The following is a 22,723-nucleotide window of genomic DNA, read 5'->3' as shown; positions in this document are numbered from 1 at the left end:
CTTTTTGACAACGTGCGCACAATTTGTTCAGCAAAATCAAACAGAAAGGACGAAGAAATAAATTTAAAGTGGTAAAGAGTTTAAAAAAAAAGAAAAAGAAGAAAAAACAATACCAGGATGCTTTGGTAGGAAAAATCAAATGGGCTCAAAACTGAATGAAAGATCATTTCCCTCTTCACTGAAGATGGAGGCTACAGGAATAAAAAAATAAAATAAAATAAAGAAGCTGAATGAATGAATGAATGAATGAATGAAGTATATACAACTGCATTTAAATGTAAAAACATCAGTCTAATTTTCGGAGTCTATGCTTCATTATTGGATGAAAGGAGAAAAGATCACATTTCTTTATTTGCTCAGTGGCTCCTGGCATTTTGGACACCGTGAAACAAATATATATAAATATATATAAAAAAAAATTACTGATTTAACTGAAAAAGAAAAGTACAGGATTATTCTATTTTTTCTCAGTGGTAATCACGATGCGCACCACAAAGATAGTAATGTCCTCAGACGCACAGTCAAAGAACCTCGAGAGTTAAAAATGTCTCTTTCTTTCTTTCTTTCTTTCTTTCTGACCTTTCTTTCTTTCTTTCTTTCTTTCTTTCTTTCTTTTTTATCTTTAATTCGTTCTTTCTTTCCGACCTTTAGTTATTTCTTTCTTTCCTACCTTTAGTTCTTTCTTTCCTGCCTTTCTTTCTTTCTTTCTTTCTTTCTTTCTTTCTTTCTTTCTTACCTTTAGTTCTTTCTTTCTTTCCTGTCTTTCCTGTCTTTCTTTCTTTCTTTCTTTCTTTCTTTCTTTCTTTCTTTTTCTTTCTTTCCTTCTTTCTTTTTTTTTCTCTCCTTTAGTTCTTTCTTTCTTTCTTTCTTTCTTTCTTTCTTTCTTTCTTTCTTTCTTTCTTTCCTGCCTTTAGTTCTTTCTTTCTTTCTTACCTTTAATTCGTTCTTTCTTTCCGACCTTTAGTTCTTTCTTTCCTGCCTTTCCTTTCTTTCTTTCTTTCTTTCTTTCTTTCTTTCTTTCTTTCTTTCTTTCTTTCTTTCTTTCTTTCTTACCTTTAGTTCTTTCTTTCTTTCCTGTCTTTCTTTCTTTCTTTCTTTCTTTCTTTCTTTCTTACCTTTCTTTCTTTCTTTCTTTCTTTCTTTCTTTCTTAACTTTAATTCGTTCTTTCTTTCCGACCTTTAGTTATTTCTTTCTTTCTTTCTTTCTTTCTTTCTTTCTTTCTTTCTTTCTTTCTTTCTTTCTTTCTTTCTTTCTTTCTTACCTTTAGTTCTTTCTTTCTTTCCTACCTTTAGTTCTTTCTTTCCTACATTTCTTTCTTTCTTTCTTTCTTTCTTTCTTTCTTTCTTTCTTTCTTTATTTATTTATTTATTTCATTTCTTTCTTTCTTTCTTTCTTTCTTTCTTTCTTTCTTTCTTTCTTTCTTTCCTTTAGTTCTTTCTTTCCTAATTTCTTTCTTTCTTTCCTTTAGTTCTTTCTTTCTTTCCTACCTTTAGTTCTTTCTTTCTTTCCTACCTTTAGTTCTTTCTTTCCTAATTTCTTTCTTTTTTCCCTAATTTCTTTCTTTCTTTCTTTCTTTCTTTCTTTCTTTCTTTCTTTCTTTCTTTCTTTCTTTCTTTCTTTCTTACCTTTAGTTCTTTCTTTCTTTCTTTCCTGTCTTTCTTTCTTTCTTAACTTTAATTCGTTCTTTCTTTCCGACCTTTAGTTATTTCTTTCTTTCTTTCTTTCTTTCTTTCTTTCTTTCTTTCTTTCTTTATTTATTTATTTATTTATTTCATATCTTTCTTTCTTTCTTTCTTTCTTTCTTTCTTTCTTTCTTTCTTTCCTTTAGTTCTTTCTTTCTTTCCTACCTTTAGTTCTTTCTTTCCTAATTTCTTTCTTTTTTCCCTAATTTCTTTCTTTCTTTCTTTCTTTCTTTCTTTCTTTCTTTCTTTCTTTCTTTCTTTCTTTCTTTCCCTCTCTACTTGATTTTTAATCCTGTTTCTGTAAATCTGTCCCTCTTTCTCTCTCACCTCATTCCTCACCTTCCTCATCCTTTTTTTTTCTTATTATCTCTCCTTCTTTCTCTCTCAGATAAAATAAAATAAACCTTATTGACTCCTGTCGGGGAAATTCACATGTTGCAGCAGCTTCAAGTAGAAGAAAAGTAAGAAAGTGAATAATAATAAAAAAAAACAATAACACAAAACATAATCTATACATGACGTACTAAAATATTGCACAAAACTGAATCAAGTCAAGTCAGAGTTCCTCTCGCGCCAGAATCTGGTCTTCCCAGGCAGGCAGGCAGTCTCCTGTCGCAGTACTAACCAGCTCTTTAAGGCATATGGGTGCAGCGCCGATCTCCATTTCGATAGCCCTCGGCCTCTCGCCTATAGAGGGTTCCCGCATGACGTCACTGCCCCGTGAGATTTCGGTAGTCGCCATATTGGAAGACCAAGTACACATCTATGCAAGTACATACATACATAAAACAAACTACACCTGAAATGTAGCCAGGGCCGGTTCTGCCCTAATCTGGACCCGGGTGCTACATCGCGCAACCCCCCCCCCCCCCCCCCCCCAAAAAAAAAAAAAAAACACCCCAGTCTAAATCAGGACAACCAGTGTTCGAACTACGGGGCACTCGGGGGATCCGAGATCCCCTGAAACAGACATGAGACCCCTTGAAAACATGATTTGGGAAATGTTGGATGGTCTCTAAAATATTGGCAAAATGATGTTTATTGACATAGCAATCGTGTGTAACGGGAAGCATTTGCATATCCGAAGTGTTGTGTTTACATCAAAGATAAAATAAACCGATATGACAACGACGGTTGGTTGTTGAGTAGCCTGACTGTTTTTTTTTCTTGCGTGTGGTATCATTGTTGACGCGAGGTTGTTTTTTTGAACATGCCAATGCGGACACGATTTCCCCTGATGAGTTATGACTTCAGACGCGATGCGTGTGTGGAGGTGTGGAGTCCCCGTGATATGTGCGTAAGATAGGCTTCTCGTGTTTGGAGATCCGCGCTCCGAGACAAGCGCAAGCGCCCCCCAGGGAAAAAAAGGGACCCCCCGAAAATATCGGCATAGTTCGAACACTGAAGACAACCATCACATAACTATAACTATAAACATTTTATATCAACTATTTTAACTAAATGGGCTATAATAAATAAGCCTGCAGGCAGTCACGGCGGGCTGCCTCAGAAAAGTAACCATTTGTCCTACCTTAAAACTCATTTTGCTTTTTCTGCCTCCTTTCTTGTATTTTCGACCCTGCGTTTATTTTCTTTCCTTTTCTGAAAACCCGATTTGTGTCCAGACATTTTGTTCTGCTACCAACGAACTAACTCGTCAGGTCTCGTCTCTCGAGTCCGCGATGAAGGGCAACAATTTGTTAGGACTAGGACTGTTTTGGCCTCTAGAGGCCGCTGTTATTTCCTTTTCATGTCGTGTTTATTTTGGCCTCTAGAGGCCGCCACTGTTCCTGTGTTTTGTGTTTGTGTTAATTGCCTAATTATCTTCACCTGTGTCCTTAATTAGTTTGTCTATTTATACCCCTGAGTTCAGTCCTCTTGTCACGGAGTCTTTGTGCTGTTATGTTTATCTCCAGTTTCCTTTGTACTGTGTTTTTTGATCTTCTTAGCTTTTGAATTTTTGCACTTTGCTTTTCTTTTGGATTATACTCTTTGGTTTTTTTTTGTCTTTTGTTTTGCCCTGTATATAGTGTATATAGTTTAAATAAACCTTTTGATTCTTTTTCTACTTCCGCCTCACGCCTCTGCATTTGAGTCATCCCCCTGGTGGCCTAGTGGGGGTTTGCTGGATTATCACACCAACGAACCAGGTTCGAATCCCAGCAAAACCCTAACAGAAAGACTCCGTCATGACCGACTCAGCAGAGGCTGCTTCAACTGTCTACCCGGCCAACCTTCAGGGAATTATGGCAGCTTTGACACGCTTCGGAGCGACCATGGATGCTCATGGACGTACGCTCACCAGCCAACGTGAGGCCCTCGCTCGCCATGAGGAACTGCTTCAGCAAATTGGGAAAACCCTGGCACAGCTGACATCTCTGCCTGCATCTCCTGCTCCTGATCCAGTTCCTGCTCCTGATCCAGCTCCCACTCCTGCTCCAGTGCCTCCTGCAATGCTGCCTTCTTCACCTCGCGAACCCAGCCTTCCTGCACCACAGAGGTATGACGGCAAGCACAGTGAGTGCCGAGAGTTCCTTACCCAGTGTCAACTCACCTTTGAGCTTCAGCCTACCACCTACACTACGGATCGCCGCAAGATTGCCTTTGTGATCACCTTATTAGCTGGTAAGGCGCGAGCCTGGGCTACTGCTATCTGGCAAAGACAGGGACCTGAGTGCTTTGATTTCCAGCTGTTTTCTGAAGAGATGCTTCGGGTCTTCGATCAGGCAGACATCAGTACCGACGCAGCCCGAAAGCTCATGTCCATCCGGCAAGGAGGAAGCGTCGCAGATTACGCCATCTCGTTCCGAACACTCGCAGCAGTAAGTGGATGGAACGAGACTGCCCTGGTGTCAGCCTTCCACCATGGTCTGTCTGACCCCATCAAGGACGGTCTGGCCTCTATTGGTTGCCCAAGTGACCTCGAAACCCTCATCTCACATGCTATTCGTCTGGACAACAGGATGAGAGAACGCCACCAAGCCTTGAGCCCCCCCAGCCTCCCTACCTCTACCTGAAGACCATCTACCTCCTTCAGTGACTGTCCAGAACCCATGCAAGTGGGTCGTACTCGCCTCTCCGCATCTGAGAGGGAGCGCAGAAGGAGGGACAAGTGCTGCATCTACTGTGGCAAGCCTGGTCACTTCCGAGCATCATGTCCCGAACTCTTGGGAAAAGGACCGCCCCGTCCAGCCGAGGGAGGGTTGTGACGGGGCCTACCCTCTCTCCCGGACTCCCTGGCCAAGGAATCTACATCCCGGTCTCCATCTCCTGGGGTGAGTCTGTCCACTCTTGTCAAGCTTTGATAGACTCAGGGGCGGCTGGGAACTTTATGGATATTCACTTCGCCCAAAGCATCAATATTCCGACTGCACCTCTTGAAGTCCCACTGTCTGTGTCTGCCCTCGATGGCCAAGCGTTAGGTGATGGAAGAGTCACTCAAGTTACTTCTCCAGTCTTCCTCCAGTCTCAAGGTCACAAGGAAGAAATATCCCTGCACCTGATTCCTTCACCTGAGTTCCCAGTTATTCTAGGCCTTCCTTGGCTTACTCGCCACAACCCTCGCATAGACTGGGTAACAAGCCAGGTTGTGGAATGGGGCCCTGCATGCCATGCCTCTTGTCTGCTCTCTAGCTCTCCTGTGTCTCCTGCCGAGCCCCCTGATCTCACCGAGTTATCTCAAGTTCCCACAGAGTACTGGGATCTCAAGGAGGTATTCAGCAAGAGCAGGGCCGCCGTTCTTCCTCCGCACCGGGCCTACGACTGTGCCATCGACTTGCTCCCTGGGACTACCCCTCCTCGTGGCAGACTGTTTTCACTCTCTCAGCCAGAACGCAAGGCCATGGAAGAATACCTCAAAGATGCCCTGGTCTCTGGGTTTATTCGACCCTCCACTTCACCTGCTGGAGCCGGCTTCTTCTTTGTCGGCAAGAAGGATGGGGGGCTCCGACCATGTATTGATTACAGGGGCCTGAATAAGATCACTGTGCGCAACCGATATCCCCTTCCGCTGATGTCCACAGCTTTCGACCTGCTCCAAGGCGCCACCGTCTTCACCAAGTTGGACCTACGGAACGCATACCACCTCATCCGTATCCGACAGGGAGACGAGTGGAAGACTGCCTTTAACACCCCGTCTGGGCACTACGAATACCAGGTGATGCCCTTCGGACTCACCAACGCACCAGCTGTTTTTCAGGCCCTAATCAACGACGTCTTAAGGGACATGATTAACCTATACGTTTTTGTCTACCTCGACGACATCCTTATCTTTTCCAAGACCATGCAGGAGCACCGCCACCATGTCCGCCAGGTTCTCCAGAGGCTGCTACAGAACAATCTGTTCGCCAAGGCCCAGAAATGCGAATTTCATGTTCCCGAGGTCTCCTTTCTGGGATTTATTGTACGGACAGGCCAACTCCAAATGGACCCTGCCAAGACCCTGGCCGTCCGGGATTGGCCTACTCCCAAGTCCGTTAAGGAGGTTCAGCGGTTCTTAGGATTCGCTAACTTCTACCGCAAGTTCATCAGGAACTTCAGTTCTGTGGCAGCACCCATGTCAGACCTCACCAAAGGGACAGGTGGATCTTATGGCTGGTCTCCTCAGGCAGAAAAGGCGTTCAAAGACCTCAAGGACCGCTTCTGCATGGCACCCATTCTGGTTCTCCCGGACACCTCCCAACCATTCATCGTGGAGGTGGACGCCTCGGACAGTGGTGTCGGCGCGGTGCTCTCTCAACGTTCGGAAGGAAAGCTGCACCCCTGCGCTTACTTCTCCCACCGCCTGAGTCCTGCTGAGTCCCGGTACGATGTGGGGGATCGAGAACTGCTAGCGGTCAAACTGGCCCTTGAGGAGTGGAGGCACTGGCTGGAGGGAGCACAACATCCATTCCTGGTTTGGACTGACCACAAGAACCTGGAGTACCTCCAGCAAGCCAAGAGACTGAACCCTCGACAGGCTAGGTGGGCCCTGTTTTTCAGTCGGTTTGACTTCACCCTCTCATACCGCCCCGGCTCCAAGAACACCAAACCTGACGCACTGTCCAGACTGTTCTCTGCCACTAACAGGGAGAATGAAGTCGGGCCTATTATCCCTGTGTCCCGGATTGTGGCCCCTGTCCGCTGGGGTATTGAGGAGGCTGTCCGACGAGCCCAACGCCAGGACCCCGGTCCTGGGACGGGGCCACCAGGCCTCTTGTACGTCCCACATCAAGCCCGGGCCAAGGTTCTCCAGTGGGGTCACTCTTCCCCTCTCACCGCCCACCCGGGAGCTCGGAGGACCCTGGACTTCCTGAAAAGACGCTTCTGGTGGCCTAACATGGAGAAGGAAGTAAGGTCATTTGTCCTGTCCTGTGAGGTTTGCACCAGAACCAAGAACCCACGACAGCGTCCCCAGGGTCTCCTGCATCCTCTGACCATTCCCCGGCGTCCCTGGTCCCACGTGGCAGTCGACTTTATCACGGGTCTTCCTGAGTCACAAGGTAACACGGTCATTTTGGTCTTAGTTGACAGATTCTCCAAGGCCTGCCGCTTCATACCACTGTGCAAACTCCCCTCTGCTCTTGAAACTGCGAAACTTTTGTTTAATCATGTCTTCCGAGTCTTTGGTCTTCCACAGGACATCGTCTCAGACCGAGGGCCCCAGTTCTCCTCCCGAGTGTGGCACGGGTTCTGCAAGGTCATCGGAGCCACTGCCAGCCTCTCCTCTGGGTTTCACCCACAGTCCAATGGTCAGACGGAGAGGCTCAACCAGGACCTGGAAACCACCCTGCGAGGCCTGGCTATGGATAACCCGACATCGTGGAGCACCTGGCTGCCATGGGCGGAGTACGCCCACAACACCCTGCAGTCATCGGCCACCAAGCTGTCGCCATTCCAGTGCCAATTCGGGTTCCAGCCACCTCTGTTCCCGGACCAGGAGGAGGACGCGGGGGTGCCCTCGGTCAACCAATATGTGAGACGGTGTCGCAAGACCTGGAGCAAGGTCAGGAAGACCCTCATACAGACCTCCAGAACCAACCAGACTCAGGCCAACCGCCATAGAAGACCTGCACACGCTTTCCGCCCTGGGCAGCGTGTTTGGCTGTCCACTAAGGACCTTCCACTGCGGGTGGAGAACCGCAAGCTTGCTCCTCGCTACATTGGCCCCTTCAAGGTGGTGCGCAGGGTGAACCCTGTCTCCTACCGGCTCCAGTTGCCCCGGACTCTGAGGATCAACCCCACTTTCCATGTTTCCCTGTTACGGCCCGTACTGACGTCTACGTATGCCCCTGCCCCTAGGAACCCCCCACCCCCCCGCATCTTCCAGGGGCAGACTGTGTTCACTGTGAATCGCCTGCTTGACTCCCGCCGGGTCCGCGGCGGGTTGCAATATCTGGTGGACTGGGAGGGCTATGGTCCTGAGGAGCGCTGCTGGGTTCCTGCTCGGGATGTCCTTGATAAAGAACTATGTCGGGACTTCCATTCGGCCCATCCGGATCGCCCTGGGAACGTCAGGAGACGCTCCTAGAGGGGGGGGTCCTGTTAGGACTAGGACTGTTTTGGCCTCTAGAGGCCGCTGTTATTTCCTTTTCATGTCGTGTTTATTTTGGCCTCTAGAGGCCGCCACTGTTCCTGTGTTTTGTGTTTGTGTTAATTGCCTAATTATCTTCACCTGTGTCCTTAATTAGTTTGTCTATTTATACCCCTGAGTTCAGTCCTCTTGTCACGGAGTCTTTGTGCTGTTATGTTTATCTCCAGTTTCCTTTGTACTGTGTTTTTTGATCTTCTTAGCTTTTGAATTTTTGCACTTTGCTTTTCTTTTGGATTATACTCTTTGGTTTTTTTTTTTGTCTTTTGTTTTGCCCTGTATATAGTGTATATAGTTTAAATAAACCTTTTGATTCTTTTTCTACTTCCGCCTCACGCCTCTGCATTTGAGTCATCCCCCTGGTGGCCTAGTGGGGGTTTGCTGGATTATCACACCAACGAACCAGGTTCGAATCCCAGCAAAACCCTAACACAATTGATACATTTTTACAAACAGCCAATAAACAGCCAATAGGGAGGTTGCAGCGTTCAGGCTCTCCTTTGCTCACAGACACTCAGTAATGCACTTATTCTCTGTTTCCTGGCAGAAAGCTCCTTGGTTTGCTCCCCTTGTGTCTCAATCACAGCTGGTATTCTGTAGAAAGACTTCTTTTCACCTTTCCCATCAGCTTTGTTGGAACCCTAACACAGCACAAAAGTTTACCATTGTAGGTTTATGATGAATCAAGTGCCTCGTGGGTTTAAATTCCGCGTGCTGCCGTTATTTCCCCCAATCACGAGTTTGTTGTCTTCCAATATGGCGCAGGGTTTGTTTACTTCCGGTTTCCGGTGACGTCAGTGGGAAGGGTCTATACAGCTAGGGTTACAGTGGGGGGCGTGTCCTCTGGTAACCACGAGAGTTTGACTTCCCCACTCGCATCTGTATTGCAACGTGCCTTGCCATATGGTAGTAGGTACAGTACCATTTTTATGATGGTCTTTGGTATGACCCGACTGTTAGGTTGACGTGGGGCGGCCTTGGGCTGAGGTGCCCTTGAGCGAGGTACCGAACCCCTGACTGCTCCCCGGGCACTCTGGCGTGGCTGCCCACTGCTCTGGGTGTGTGTGTGTGTTCACTGCTTCAGATGGGTTAAATGCAGAGGATGAGTTTCACTGTGCTTGAAGTGCGCATGTGACGAATAAAGGTTTCTTCTTCTTCTTCTGTGAGTAGAACTCGCGATCTCCCAGTCTAGAGGCGGACACAATCACCACTAGGCCAACTCACGGTCACAAAACTGTTTAAAAAAAGAGTTATGTAACAATTATTCTCCAAAGATGAAGTGAATTTGGATGAATAATAACTGACATAAAGTCGAGGTTATTATTCACTGAGCCTGAGATGGATAATTGTTAATACACAGGTGATTATTTAAAAAATATATATATATTTCAATCTTCAAAAGCGGCATGTAAATGTAATAACTTTGCGGCGTAGACTTGTGTCACTGATCTACGCCGAGTTACATAAAATACTTTGTTTTGAAATCGATAAAATAAATCACAACTCCACCTTCGCTTTGAATAGTTTTAGACCAAACTTCAGAGCATCTTTAGTGCTTTTAGGAACAGCATTTTCTTTCACTATCTGTAATTCTTCCTCAGTTACAGTGACGAAGCGATTGGACGCTATTTTCGAGTCGCTCGAGGTGATGATCGAGAAATCGTCTGAATCTCTCGACCAATCAGAGCGCTCGAGTTCCAGTAATCACCTGTGTGTTTATACGAAAGAGTCTTATTGCACAGGAGTGAACTGTAAGATACTGTAAGATGATAAATGATTCAAAAAAAGATAAATAAAGGACAAACTGTTAACTGAATGATTAAATATATAAGATTATGAAATTTAAAATGCAGGAGGCAGCTGTTGTTTGTCTGTTAATCTCTTTACTCAGAGAAATGAAATTCCACTCAGGCTTCAGAGCATCACTGAGAATGAGAGACTCTTTCTTTCTTTCTTTCTTTCTTTCTTTCTTTCTTTCTTTCTTTCTTTCTTTCTTTCTTTCTTCAGTGTTTATCGTAAATGCATGTTAATTACATGATGTACAGGGTCACTGATGAAATAAAATCCCTTTGTACTCAGACATCTGGACCTGACTGTAAAGCTCTACCTTTACAGGTGTGGCTGTGGAGGCGGGACTTTGTGTGGAAACCCCGCCCCCTGCGGAGGTAGCCTGTGAAGTGGCCTGTCCTGCTGACTGTGTGATCAGCTCCTGGTCTGATTGGTCTCCGTGTTCTCAGACCTGTGTCAAGAAGAACACAGAGGGCAGGCAGAGTCGCTCATGCACCGTTCTCGCTTTACCTGGGGAAGGTAACACACATACACACACACACACACACACACACACACACGAATGGAAGTGTGCAGGAATTTTAAAAAGGTCATCATTTCAAAAAGTAAATTCTACCCTAAACGTCATTGATTGTTACTATAGAAACCATGTACCGTATTCCCTCTTCCTCGTTCTCTTCCTCATTCTCTTTGCACTGTGAACGAACCTGTCTCCATGTTAGCATTAGCTACCTAGCATATGGACTAAAACCAGGCTGACAAAGCAGAATAAATGCTATTTAGTCAGCCTTAATGTTAATGGCAGCGTTTCCTGTGTCCACAGATCACTATTCTTATGATATTGTAGGATATCATATGTTCGCATATTCCCGTGTTCCAAAAACACCATTTCCATAAAGCCCACTGTTGTTCGAATCCTGTTTCTAGTCTTCTTCTGGGACATGAGGCAGCTGTGGAGCTGTGCAGTTTCAGACAGGCGCTGCAGGCGGCTCACTGTGATGGGGTTTGGATTGGTCAAGTCTCGGATTGTGTTCTCAGGTGGGCGGATGGTGGGGCGCTCGTGGAAAACGTGGTGTGTGGTCTTTGAACCAGCCGACTCCTGGTTCAGGGTGACCCATTCTCTGCGTGGTAGGTCTGTACCTGGTGGCAGCTTGGTGTTGGGAGCGACTGTGAATTGAGTGGGCCTTGGGGCTGGGGTGGGGTGTCTGCTATCAGCTAGTTCTGCATGAATTAAGTATGTTGATTCATGAATGAGAGTCAGAAATTCGAGTCAGATGGCTAACCATCCTCAGAATGCTCTCAACTCGTTTGGTGACTCCTCGAGAAATCTCTATAGAAGAATGTTGACAAGAACATCAATAAGGTTCTCCTTACTCATCGTAAGCAACTTCAAAATCAAATGAGGAACTCTGTTCTGCCTTTTTTCCTCAAGAAGCAGTGACTCATCTCTCTTGTGTGAAACTTTCTGATGACCAGCTGAACTCTGCAAGAACAGACTTGGATTTTCGATCAAACCTCCTTTTCTCTACAAGACTGACATTCTGGCTTCATTTGAAAAGATCCATGACACGATGAAAGAGAATCTTCTTGTCAAAAATTCTGTCAAGAAATCACACATCTTGCACAGAGCTACATCTCTTTTTACCGTCCTATGTTCAGTGATATCAGAAGGCGTATCAGACGCTCGCTGGCCGTGCTGCGAAAAATGTCCATGCAGACGCTCATCTACAGTGGTGCTTGAATGTTCATGAACCCTTTAGAATTTTCTATATTTCTGCATAAATATGACCTAAAACATCATCAGATTGTCACACAAGTCCTAAAAGTAGATAAAGAGAACCCAGTTAAACAAATGATACAAAAATATTATACTTGGTCATTTATTTATTGAGGAAAATGATCCAATATTACATATCTGTGAGGGGCAAAAGTATGTGAACCTCTAGGATTAGCAGTTAATTTGAAGATGAAATTAGAGTCAGGTGTTTTCAATCAATGGGATGACAATCAGGTGTGAGTGGGCACCCTGTTTTATTTAAAGAACAGGGATCTATCAAAGTCTGATCTTCACAACACGTTTTTGTGGAAGTGTATCATGGCACGAACAAAGGAGATTTCTGAGGACCTCAGAAAAAGTGTTGTTGATGCTCATCAGGCTGGAAAAGGTTACAAAACCATCTCTAAAGAGTTTGGACTCCACCAATCCACAGTCAGACAGATTGTGTACAAATGGAGGAAATTCAAGACCATTGTTACCCTCCCCAGGAGTGGTCGACCAACAAAGATCACTCCAAGAGCAAGGCGTGGAATAGTCGGTGAGGTCACAAAGGACCCCAGGGTAACTTCTAAGCAACTGAAGGCCTCTCTCACATTGGCTAATGTTAATGTTCATGAGTCCACCATCAGGAGAACACTGAACAACAATGGTGTGCATGGCAGGGTTGCAAGGAGAAAGCCACCGCTCTCCAAAAAGAACATTGCTGCTCATCTGCAGTTTGCTAAAGATCATGTGGACAAGCCAGAAGGCTATTGGAAAAATGTTTTGTGGATGGATGAGACCAAAATAGAACTTTTTGGTTTAAATGAGAAGCGTAATGTTTGGAGAAAGGAAAACACTGCATTCCAGCATAAGAACCTTATCCCATCTGTGAAACATGGTGGTGGTAGTATCATGGTTTGGGCCTGTTTTGCTGCATCTGGGCCAGGACGGCTTGCCATCATCGATGGAACAATGAATTCTGAATTATACCAGCGAATTCTAAAGGAAAATGTCAGGACATCTGTCCATGAACTGAATCTCAAGAGAAGGTGGGTCATGCAGCAAGACAACGACCCTAAGCACACAAGTCGTTCTACCAAAGAATGGTTAAAGAAGAATAAAGTTAATGTTTTGGAATGGCCAAGTCAAAGTCCTGACCTTAATCCAATGGAAATGTTGTGGAAGGACCTGAAGCGAGCAGTTCATGTGCGGAAACCCACCAACATCCCAGAGTTGAAGCTGTTCTGTACGGAGGAACGGGCTAAAATTCCTCCAAGCCGGTGTGCAGGACTGATCAACAGTTACCGCAAACGTTCAGTTGCAGTTATTGCTGCACAAGGGGGTCACACCAGGTACTGAAAGCAAAGGTTCACACACTTTTGCCACTCACAGATATGTAATATTGGATCATTTTCCTCAATAAATAAATGACCAAGTATAATATTTTTGTCTCATTTGTTTAACTGGGTTCTCTTTATCTACTTTTACGACTTGTGTGAAAATCTGATGATGTTTTAGGTCATATTTACGCAGAAATATAGAAAATTCTAAAGGGGTCACAAACTTTCAAGCACCACTGTAAGTTTCCAAATCTGTCATTGCTTAACTCTTGAATATTTTCTATCATTAAAAAGCTTATAATCTCTACTTTCCAAAGAAATGTACTGTATCTGGTTAAAGTCTGTTCAGTACTTTGGGAGTAACGGCAGGTTGCAGTCGGTACAACAGAGTAAAAACTCTTGCTCGCAGGACGTCAGGAAACTGCTGGTGCTTTTCTTTTTGAGTCACGGGAAAGCCCTCTCTCTCCCTCTCTCTCTTCTGATCGGTTTCCCACTGGCTTGCTTGTGAATATCAATCAGATCACTTTTATAGGGATGTTCTCTCGCTGTCACTGTTTCTGATGAAGGATTCAGCAAAATTTTCCCTCTGCTACTTTTGATGTTCTGATTCAAAGGAGACTTTGAAATGAGTTTTCACAGCTTTACCTACTTAGTTTTTCAAATCAAACTGATTCATGTAAATAAATAAGTATTTTAGAATATACATATATAAAATATTGAGATATTAGTGGTCAGAATGAGATTTAAAAAAAACAGAAGTCAGAAACGTGAGCCTCAATTTCAGTTGAGTTCATGTGAATTGTTTATTGGATGTGGATCAGACAGTTTTTTCAAGGTTCATCTTGAAAGCTGTGAATATTAATCGAAATAATAATTTATATTCTTTCATATAAACACGAGTAGGCCCTACTGAGAAATTCAAAGATCTACAGAGCACAAAGAGAAGATTAGAAATAATCCTTTATTACTTTTTTATTGACTGTACCGATTTAACGTTTGACCTAATTAGCATAATTAATACAAATTAAATGCTAGTTTGCATCATTTATTTTTACTAATTTTTAAAAGCTTTGTATTGAGTATACAACCATCTATGTGCTGCCAATTTCCATATAAATGTCTTGAAAAATAGAAACATTATTAAGAAAAAACATTTGATCTCATTGGTTAATGAGGCCCATGTCGGACCATGTGAGCCTCATCCAGAATATTACGGCTGTTTTCTAAAAATTAAGCCATTTCTTCAACCTTTGATTTGTAATATCTCAAGTAAAAAAAGTCTGTTGTTCTGCATTCAATTCTGAATTCAATGAGATCAGTTTCAAGCAATTTGGATTGAATTTGAATTTCCACCTGATATGCCTATTATCAAGAAACATCACATTCTCTGTATAGCCCAGGAGTAATAGGGTTATACCCGGAACAAATTAGTAACAAGCTGAACATTTCAGAATATGTTCAGAATACCTTTAGGAATAACATACTAAAAGTCCCCGGAAATCCCCCTTGTGCTGTCTGAGAAATTCAAGATGGCGTCCAAAATGGCCGCCAAATGGAGATCTGCCCATATCTCAGGCCCAAAACAAAATATTAATGCAATTAAAAGGTCAGAATATATGTTTTGTAGGGTAGGAGAGTAAATTCCAACATGTGTGTATTAATTACATTGTGTATTAACATTATATAATAACAATGTACACATTATTATAACAGTATATTTGTGTATAGTGTGGATCCATTGGTTACTCGTTCACTCCGTATCATCCTATTCTGTTCACAAAACAACAAACACAATTACTAGGGGTTGGAGCACTTATTTTCATTAATATTAATTAAAGTAAATTGGTGGTGTAAAATGAAAAATGGCATGTTAAAAGGTCATGCTGAGTTCAGTCATTTTTAAAAGGTCATGCTGAGTTTAGTCATTTTTTGTCCGAACACACTGGCATTGCTAGTAGTAAAGACTGGTGCTAGAAACTCAAAGATTAACGTTTTTCCACCCTTAAACAAGCTTGAATAAATTCCCGACTTCATTGATGGTACAACAAAGGTCCAAGCATTACAACTGAGGCACTGAGAAGTGTTTAAGTCTACTCATTGTTTATAAGCAAGAGCTTTTATTGAGGCAGACCTTTTTGTCATGAAAGTTGCCGGAATGTTGAAGAAGTGTACTGAAACAGCTTGCCATTGTAGTTTTAGAAGATAGAGTTCTCAAATTTAATTTCCCTTTAATATTTTATCAAAGCTTAAAGATGCACTAAATATTAAGGAAATTGATGTCTAATTGTTGTCTTACATTATGTTCATGTATGTAGGTAGCCTACTAAGCTAATCTGTCAATCATGTCAACCATCAAATTCCATGTAATTTCCACATTAATGACCTTGTAATCTTGGTTAATTTTAATTTTGTGTCACAATGGTGAATTTGCATTGCTTGTATGAGAGAACATATAATTTAACATTTTAATTGCATTTATATTGTTTTATCCCTGAGATATTGAAAAATCTCCAATCTGCGGCCATTTTGGACGCCAAAATGACCTTGAATTTCTCAGAGAGCACAAGGTGGATTCCCGGGGACTTTTAGTATGTTATTCCTAAGGGTATTCTGAACATATTCTGAAAAATTCAGCTTGTTACTAATTTGTTCCGGGTTGGACTCAATTTTGAGCTAATGCTCTTGGGCTAGTAGGAACAATTCTAATATAATAATCCTCAAACCTGACAAAGGGAATGGTGTAGTGGTATTAGATCATAAGGTAGATCAGGATTCTTGTAATAATATCCTTAATGATGACTCTCAGTTTAAGCTTTTAAACTGAATGATCCGACTTTTACTAACGAAGGCAAACTCACAGAAACATTTTTTAGAAATTTATAAACCAAAAGCTTCATTGATGATAAAATTTATCCTGATATTTTTCCTCGATGATTGCAACTAGCTAAATTTTATGGTCTACCTACGTTATATGAACAACGAGTCAGTAATCTGCCTTCAACATTTCAACCGATTGTATCTTCGGCAGGTGTGTATAATTACAAATGAGCTAAATATCTCGGTTCTCTTCTTAGTCCACTCCTTCCTAATAATTATATTACTCAGGATTAATTTTCCTTTGTTGAAGAGCTCAGGAGTATTAAAAGCAATCGACCTTTCAATTTCATAAAATCGGTGAAATTTAGTTCCGTCTGAAATGTGGTGATTGTGGTATGCTTATTTCTGTAATATCTCACAAAATATCAGGCCATTCTGTGGCTGGGAAGTTATTTAATTTGAGTGGATTAAAGCAAATAATGTGCATGAAATCGCTCGCTTCGCGCAGTCAAGCAGACAGAGGAAGTCCGTGTGCGCATGCGCAGGTTTACCTTCTTCTTCTTCTTCTTTTGGGTTTTACAGCAGCTGGCATCCACAGTGTTGCATTACTGCCATCTACAGGTTTACCTTTGAGCGTGCACTGACAGTTCCATCATTCTGTCGCTAAACGAACAGCTGATCACACCGAGGTGCTCGCTGAGCGCCAATATTTATTAGTTTGGTCCTGCGTTTCCTTTCCTTCGTATATAACATAATGTATTTTCTTCTCGCTTTCTTTCCATTACTGTAGTCAGTCTTTCACATTTCATTCGCACACTCACGTCCTCCATTTTTCTCTCCTGTTTCAAATTTGTATCCCACAATGTCTTGCGTGAACGGGGAAAGCCCACCACGTGATTCATGATGTAGGATCTTGAATTGGGTCATGGTGAAGCAGGAAAAAATAGAGGAGAATTGAGGGACATGTGGAGATAAATTCATTAATTGTTCTATTTTCTTAAAAAAATCTAATAAAATTGGAAGTCTGTGATTCAAATCCAGTAGCTTTTAGTCACTAAACAAAAATAATTGTGTGTTGGGGAAAATTCTGTTTATGACCTAAACGTGAAAAATCTGAAAGACAGTCTAGCTTTAATTTAAAGGAATGTGTTATTCCTTATATCTTTTGATGTGGAAAGTCTTTTTACAAATATTCCTTTTGATGAAACTATAAATATTGCCGTTGACTTGATTTTCAAACATAATCCAAATTTTCCGATTCAGAAAACAGACCCAAATAAGTTATTTTCATTTGCTGTGGCCGAAATTCCTTTTCTTTTTGATGGTAATCTTTGTGTCAGTCCACCAGATTTTCATACCAGATGCTCAGATTATGGATTGTGAGTTCTACCTGTGGCATTACACCATTATCCCAAGCCTCGGTATGCAGGAAACACACACCAAAGTGAAAATTGGACTGAGGGAAGTGACTGTAAATCTGGCTTGAAATCATGTAAGCCTTCAAAATGTCCATGATATTTCAGCTCGGTCTAAAGTGCATTTCTGGGCCAGAATGACAGGACTTTTACTCTGGATTTGCAAAAGAGCTATCAGTTATTTAATTTGATGCCTCATTGATTGGTTAGCACCATGCCAAATTCATTTTTGGCACTGTACCAGTGATGCCAGAATATTAGTCTATTACCAATTCTACAGTATATAGACCACGGGAGCTAAGAGTGGTATAGATCAGCTGAAGTAAGCAGGGGTTGTGTGACACGTACCACAAGCAAATCTTTAATGGTGGCGGTTTTATATCAGATCTACCTGTATCCCAGGAGATGGGGGTGGTATTCTACCGGCAAAGTTACTGGCAAGCTCTCAGCCTGTACATGGCGAAGAGCCACATCCTGCACGAGGTGCCCCTGTCTGGAACAGGACACAGTAGATCTAGAGGAGTCAAAAAAGTCAAAGTCCCTCTCACACCAGAATCTGGTCTTCCCAGGTAGGCAGTCTCCTGTCCTAGTATGAACCAACTCTTGAAAGCATATGGGTGTGATGCCAATCTCTGTTTTGATAGCCTTCAGCCTCTCGCCTATACAGCTAGGGTTACAGTGGGGGTCGGGTCCTCTGGTAACCACAAGAGTTTGACTTCCCTACTCACATCTGTATTGCAGTGTGCCTTGCCAGATGGTACCATTTGTATGATGGTCTTTGGTATGACCCAACCATGAGCAGAACTCGTGATCTCCAGGTCGAGAGGCAGACATGCAAACCACTAGGCCAACTCGTGGTCTAGAGGAGTAAACCTTGATAAAACACCTGTTTATTCTTCATGGGTAAACAGTAGTTCCTATAGCACTCATCAACAAGCAGATGTTCTGGTACAGAGAACAATGATGGCTGTGCAAAGGATTGATTTATTGACAATGGACAGGCATTCCAGCTCTAGTTAGATAGAACCATGAAATTTCAGAAAGATCCCATCCCCTGATCCAATAAGCAACGGAAAGACAAAAAGCAATTGCAGACCATGAATTATGGAGAAGTATGGACAATGATGTCCAACTGAGGTTGCTCCGGTAGGTAGGCAGGTATTAGTTGCCAATATTCTTTTTCTAACATGGGACCAACTTTAACCTGGACAACATGTTACCAACACAGCTAGAACTGTTGTTGATATGAGAGAGTCAGTCATAAAATGTGTTTTTATTCTTTGGGCACTTTCACACCAAAGGTTGCCTTTTTCAAGTTTAGCTTCTAGGGTCATAAAAGTAAACTAAATGTGACATAATGTATCATTTTTGTTCACTGTTTTTGTCTGAGGGTCGGAAAGAAGCTACACAGTCAGTGGTTCTTCCATCCTATCATTATTGTGGAAATATTAGCCATTTTTAACATGTTTTTGACAGAATCTGCAGTCCCAAATTAAATTTTAAAATATTGCATTGAGTATTAAATAATTTCTGTCCCATGCATGGCTGAGCATGCTGCTTCCTTATATAGGGGGTGAGTCAAGAAATGTCCATTCCAAATTTCATGAAAATCGGTAAATTCGTTTGACCGCTATGGTGATTTAACTGAATCATGGCATTCCGTGTTAAAACAAATAAAGTGATTGTCCTTTCCTGAACAACATGAGTAACTGATAATGTGTTGTGCATTATCAGTCTAGAATAACATTTAAGAAATTGTTTTTCATCACTGTTTTCACCTCATTTTCAATTTGAACTGTTATTAAGCAGGTAGTGAGTTTTTCAGCTATTCGAAATCCTGATGTAGAATCTGCGTTAAAAATCTGTCCTCTCCAGAACTTAGGATAATCTGTAAAACTTACCTCAGTTTTATGGAGAAATATTCTTACTGGATTAATTAGGGCCCAACAATATAAAACCAATGAGAAACTATCGCATTCAAATGCATGGTTGAGATACATTTACATAAAAATGTTGTTAAAGGGGATGTCCTCTCCAGAACAGGATATTTAATATCATAATAGGCATATTTTGTACTGCGTTACACAATGCACTTCATGCACCAAACAACTCAGGCAGCAAACCTGGCCCTGCAAAAAAGTGCCTTATGGGTTCATTCTAAGGTCATTGGGTGCATTGGTACAGTTTAAGTGTAAACAGTAAACAGGTAGAAGACCAAAATTGATACATTGTATCATGATCTGTTTGAATGTAGTCATTGGTAGGACCAATGTATTGTTGTTGTTTCATAGTTTTACTGTTAGCATTTTGGTTCTTGTTTAGCCATGTTAAGTGAAAGTTGATGTTGATAATGTCAGTCCAATGCTAAAGAGGCATAGCGTGTATGAAATGAATAGATTTTGTAGACGACCAGGACTTTCAGATCAGGCATTCTGTGTTCATGGGAATTTCATGTTCAATTATGGCCATTGGAAAATAAGTAGGCATAGTTTTGGTGTTGTTGTGTTTCACTGTTACAGTGGTGCTTGAAAGTTTCTGAACCCTTTAGAATTTTCTATATTTCTGCATAAATATGACCTAAAACATCATCAGATTTTCACACAAGTCTGAAAAGTAGATAAAGAGAACCCAGTTAAACAAATGAGACAAAAATATTATACTTGGTCATTTATTTATTGAGGAAAATGATCCAATATTACATATCTGTGAGTGGCAAAAGTATGTGAACCTTTGCTTTCAGTATCTGGTGTGACCCCCTTATGCAGCAATAACTGCAACTAAACGTTTCCGGTAATTGTTGATCAGTCCTGCACACCGGCTTGGAGGAATTTTAGCCCGTTCCTCCGTACAGAACAGCTTCACCTCTGGGATGTTGGTGGGTTTCCGCACATGAACTGCTCGCTTCAGGTCCTTCCACAACATTTCCATTGGATTAAGGTCAGGACTTTGACTTGGCCATTCCAAAACATTAACTTTATTCTTCTTTAACCATTCTTTGGTAGAACGACTTGTGTGCTTAGGGTCGTTGTCTTGCTGCATGACCCACCTTCTCTTGAGATTCAGTTCATGGACAGATGTCCTGACATTTTCCTTTAGAATTCGCTGGTATAATTCAGAATTCATTGTTCCATCAATGATGGCAAGCTGTCCTGGCCCAAATACAGCAAAATGGACCCAAACCAGGATACTACCACCACCATGTTTCACAGATGGGATAAGGTTCTTATGCTGGAATGTAGTGTTTTCCTTCCTCCAAACATAACACTTCTCATTTAAAACAAAAAGTCCTATTTTGGTCTCATCCACCCACAAAACATTTTTCCAATAGCCTTCTGGCTTGTCCACATGATCTTTAGCAAACTCCAGATGAGCAGCAGTGTTCTTTTTGGAGAGCAGTGGCTTTCTCCTTGCAACCCTACCATGCACACCATTGTTGTTCAGTGTTATCCTGATGGTGGACTCATGAACATTAACATTCGCCAATGTGAGAGAGGCCTTCAGTTGCTTAGAAGTTACCCTGGGGTCCTTTGTGACCTCGCTGACTTTTACATGCCTTGCTCTTGGAGTGATCTTTGTTGGTTGACCACTCCTGGGGAGGGTAACAATGGTCTTGAATTTCCTCCATTTGTACACAGTCTGTCTGACTGCAGATTGGTGGAGTCCAAACTCTTTAGACATGGTTTTGTAATCTTTTCCAGCCTGATGAGCATCAACAACACTTTTTCTGAGGTCCTCAGAAATCTCCTTTGTTCGTGCCATGATACACTTCCACAAACGTGTGTTGTGAAGATCAGACTTTGATAGATCCCTGTTCTTTAAATAAAACAGGGTGCCCACTCACACCTGATTGTCATCCCATTGATTGAAAACACCTGACTCTAATTTCACCTTCAAATTAACTGCTAATCCTAGAAGTTCACATACTTTTGCCATTCACAGATATGTAATATTGGATCATTTTCCTCAATAAATAAATGACCAAGTATAATATTTTTGTCTCATTTGTTTAACTGGGTTCTCTTTATCTACTTTTTGGACTTGTGTGAAAATCTGATGATGTTTTAGGTCATATTTATGCAGAAATATAGAAAATTCTAAAGGGTTCACAAACTTTCAAGCACCACTGTATGTGTTGTTCATTGTTATTTGATAAAAAGTTAAGTTTTTGTAGCATTAGGCCTTCTTGACAGGTTTTTCTACTGATGTGTAGGAAAGCGAGAATAGACAGATGAGGAACTTCTGAGATTGAACTAGGTGGCAATTTGAGAAAGAACTTTCACCTCAAAGTTACCATCTGGGGACTAGTACTAGTACAAACAAAGACCTGTCGGTCAGACAAGTCAAATAATTTGGATGTAAATGTGCCCAGGTTACAATATTGGTTAATTTTCTGAGAAAATTAAGCTTTAAAGAAAAATGTCCTCTCCTGAACAAATGCCCAAGACTCCCAACACTATTAACACTATTCTCTCTCACTGACTAGATGTTAAATGTTTGCTCTCATCAAATGCATAGTTTAACATATGAAATTTGTGGCTCCAGGTGTTTTTGGATGTAAATTGCTAACTTATATGTTAAGTACTTTTAGGATAATAAGGATAAATAAACCTTCATTATTGTAAAGGTCTAAGAAATAATATAATGGTCCAAGAAACTGTGCAAAAGGTTCTTTTTTCAATCAGAAAACATATTCAAAATTGTTGCCATAGTTTTCCTGAGTAATTTTTCATTTGAAAAGTGATGTTAAACATGCTGTCCTCTCCTAAACAGAAATATGGATTTTGTGACTTGATTTGATTTGCGCGGTGACTGGAAAGTAGATACAGTATGAAGTTGAAATTTTCTAGTCACCTACCAGATTGGTGTATCTTTCTAAAAAGGCATTTTAGCTGATTTCCTGGACCTATTTCTCATTTCTAGCTCTATTGATATGTGAAGTGACTCCTAAAATAGACTAAAAAAATTCACCAAAAACTAGATTTTCCAAAATATGTCCACCATTGATGGATATTTTGGTGTCTCTTTGTTCCATTAACATCTCTGCAATAATTAGGTGGAATGTAGGGGACCCAATCCACTAATTAGGCTTAAATCTGAATGATAATGTAAAAAAATCCAAATTTGTGAATTTTACCTTCCTGCTATGTTAAAACTAATAAATTTTGGAATTTGAAATGACTTGTAGCCTTGATACTTGAGGTACATGTTACCCAATATGTATTCTATGGAATTCAGGATGGATTTTTGCATTACATTGAAGTTCATTTTCAATTGTTTTTGGGACTTTTAAGGCAACCTTTAGTGTGAAAGTGCCCCTTTCTGACCTCTGAACATGCAGTGCTGAAAACATAGA

General features: G+C 41.8%; 1 protein-coding gene across 1 annotated transcript in view; it reads left to right on the top strand.

Annotated features, from left to right (window-relative positions):
- Positions 1-22,723, top strand: part of thsd7ba (thrombospondin, type I, domain containing 7Ba) — a 480,459-nt gene that overhangs the window by 227,165 nt on the left and 230,571 nt on the right. The window contains exon 8 of the mRNA XM_060930603.1: positions 10,367-10,558. Within this exon, the coding sequence (XP_060786586.1) occupies positions 10,367-10,558 (192 nt within the window). The remainder of the gene's footprint in view (positions 1-10,366; positions 10,559-22,723) is intronic.

Source organism: Neoarius graeffei, chromosome 9 (genome assembly GCF_027579695.1).
Source record: "Neoarius graeffei isolate fNeoGra1 chromosome 9, fNeoGra1.pri, whole genome shotgun sequence".
NCBI lineage: Eukaryota > Metazoa > Chordata > Actinopteri > Siluriformes > Ariidae > Neoarius > Neoarius graeffei.
Note: the sequence above shows the minus strand (reverse complement) of the source record. Positions and strands in the feature narration are given on the sequence as shown.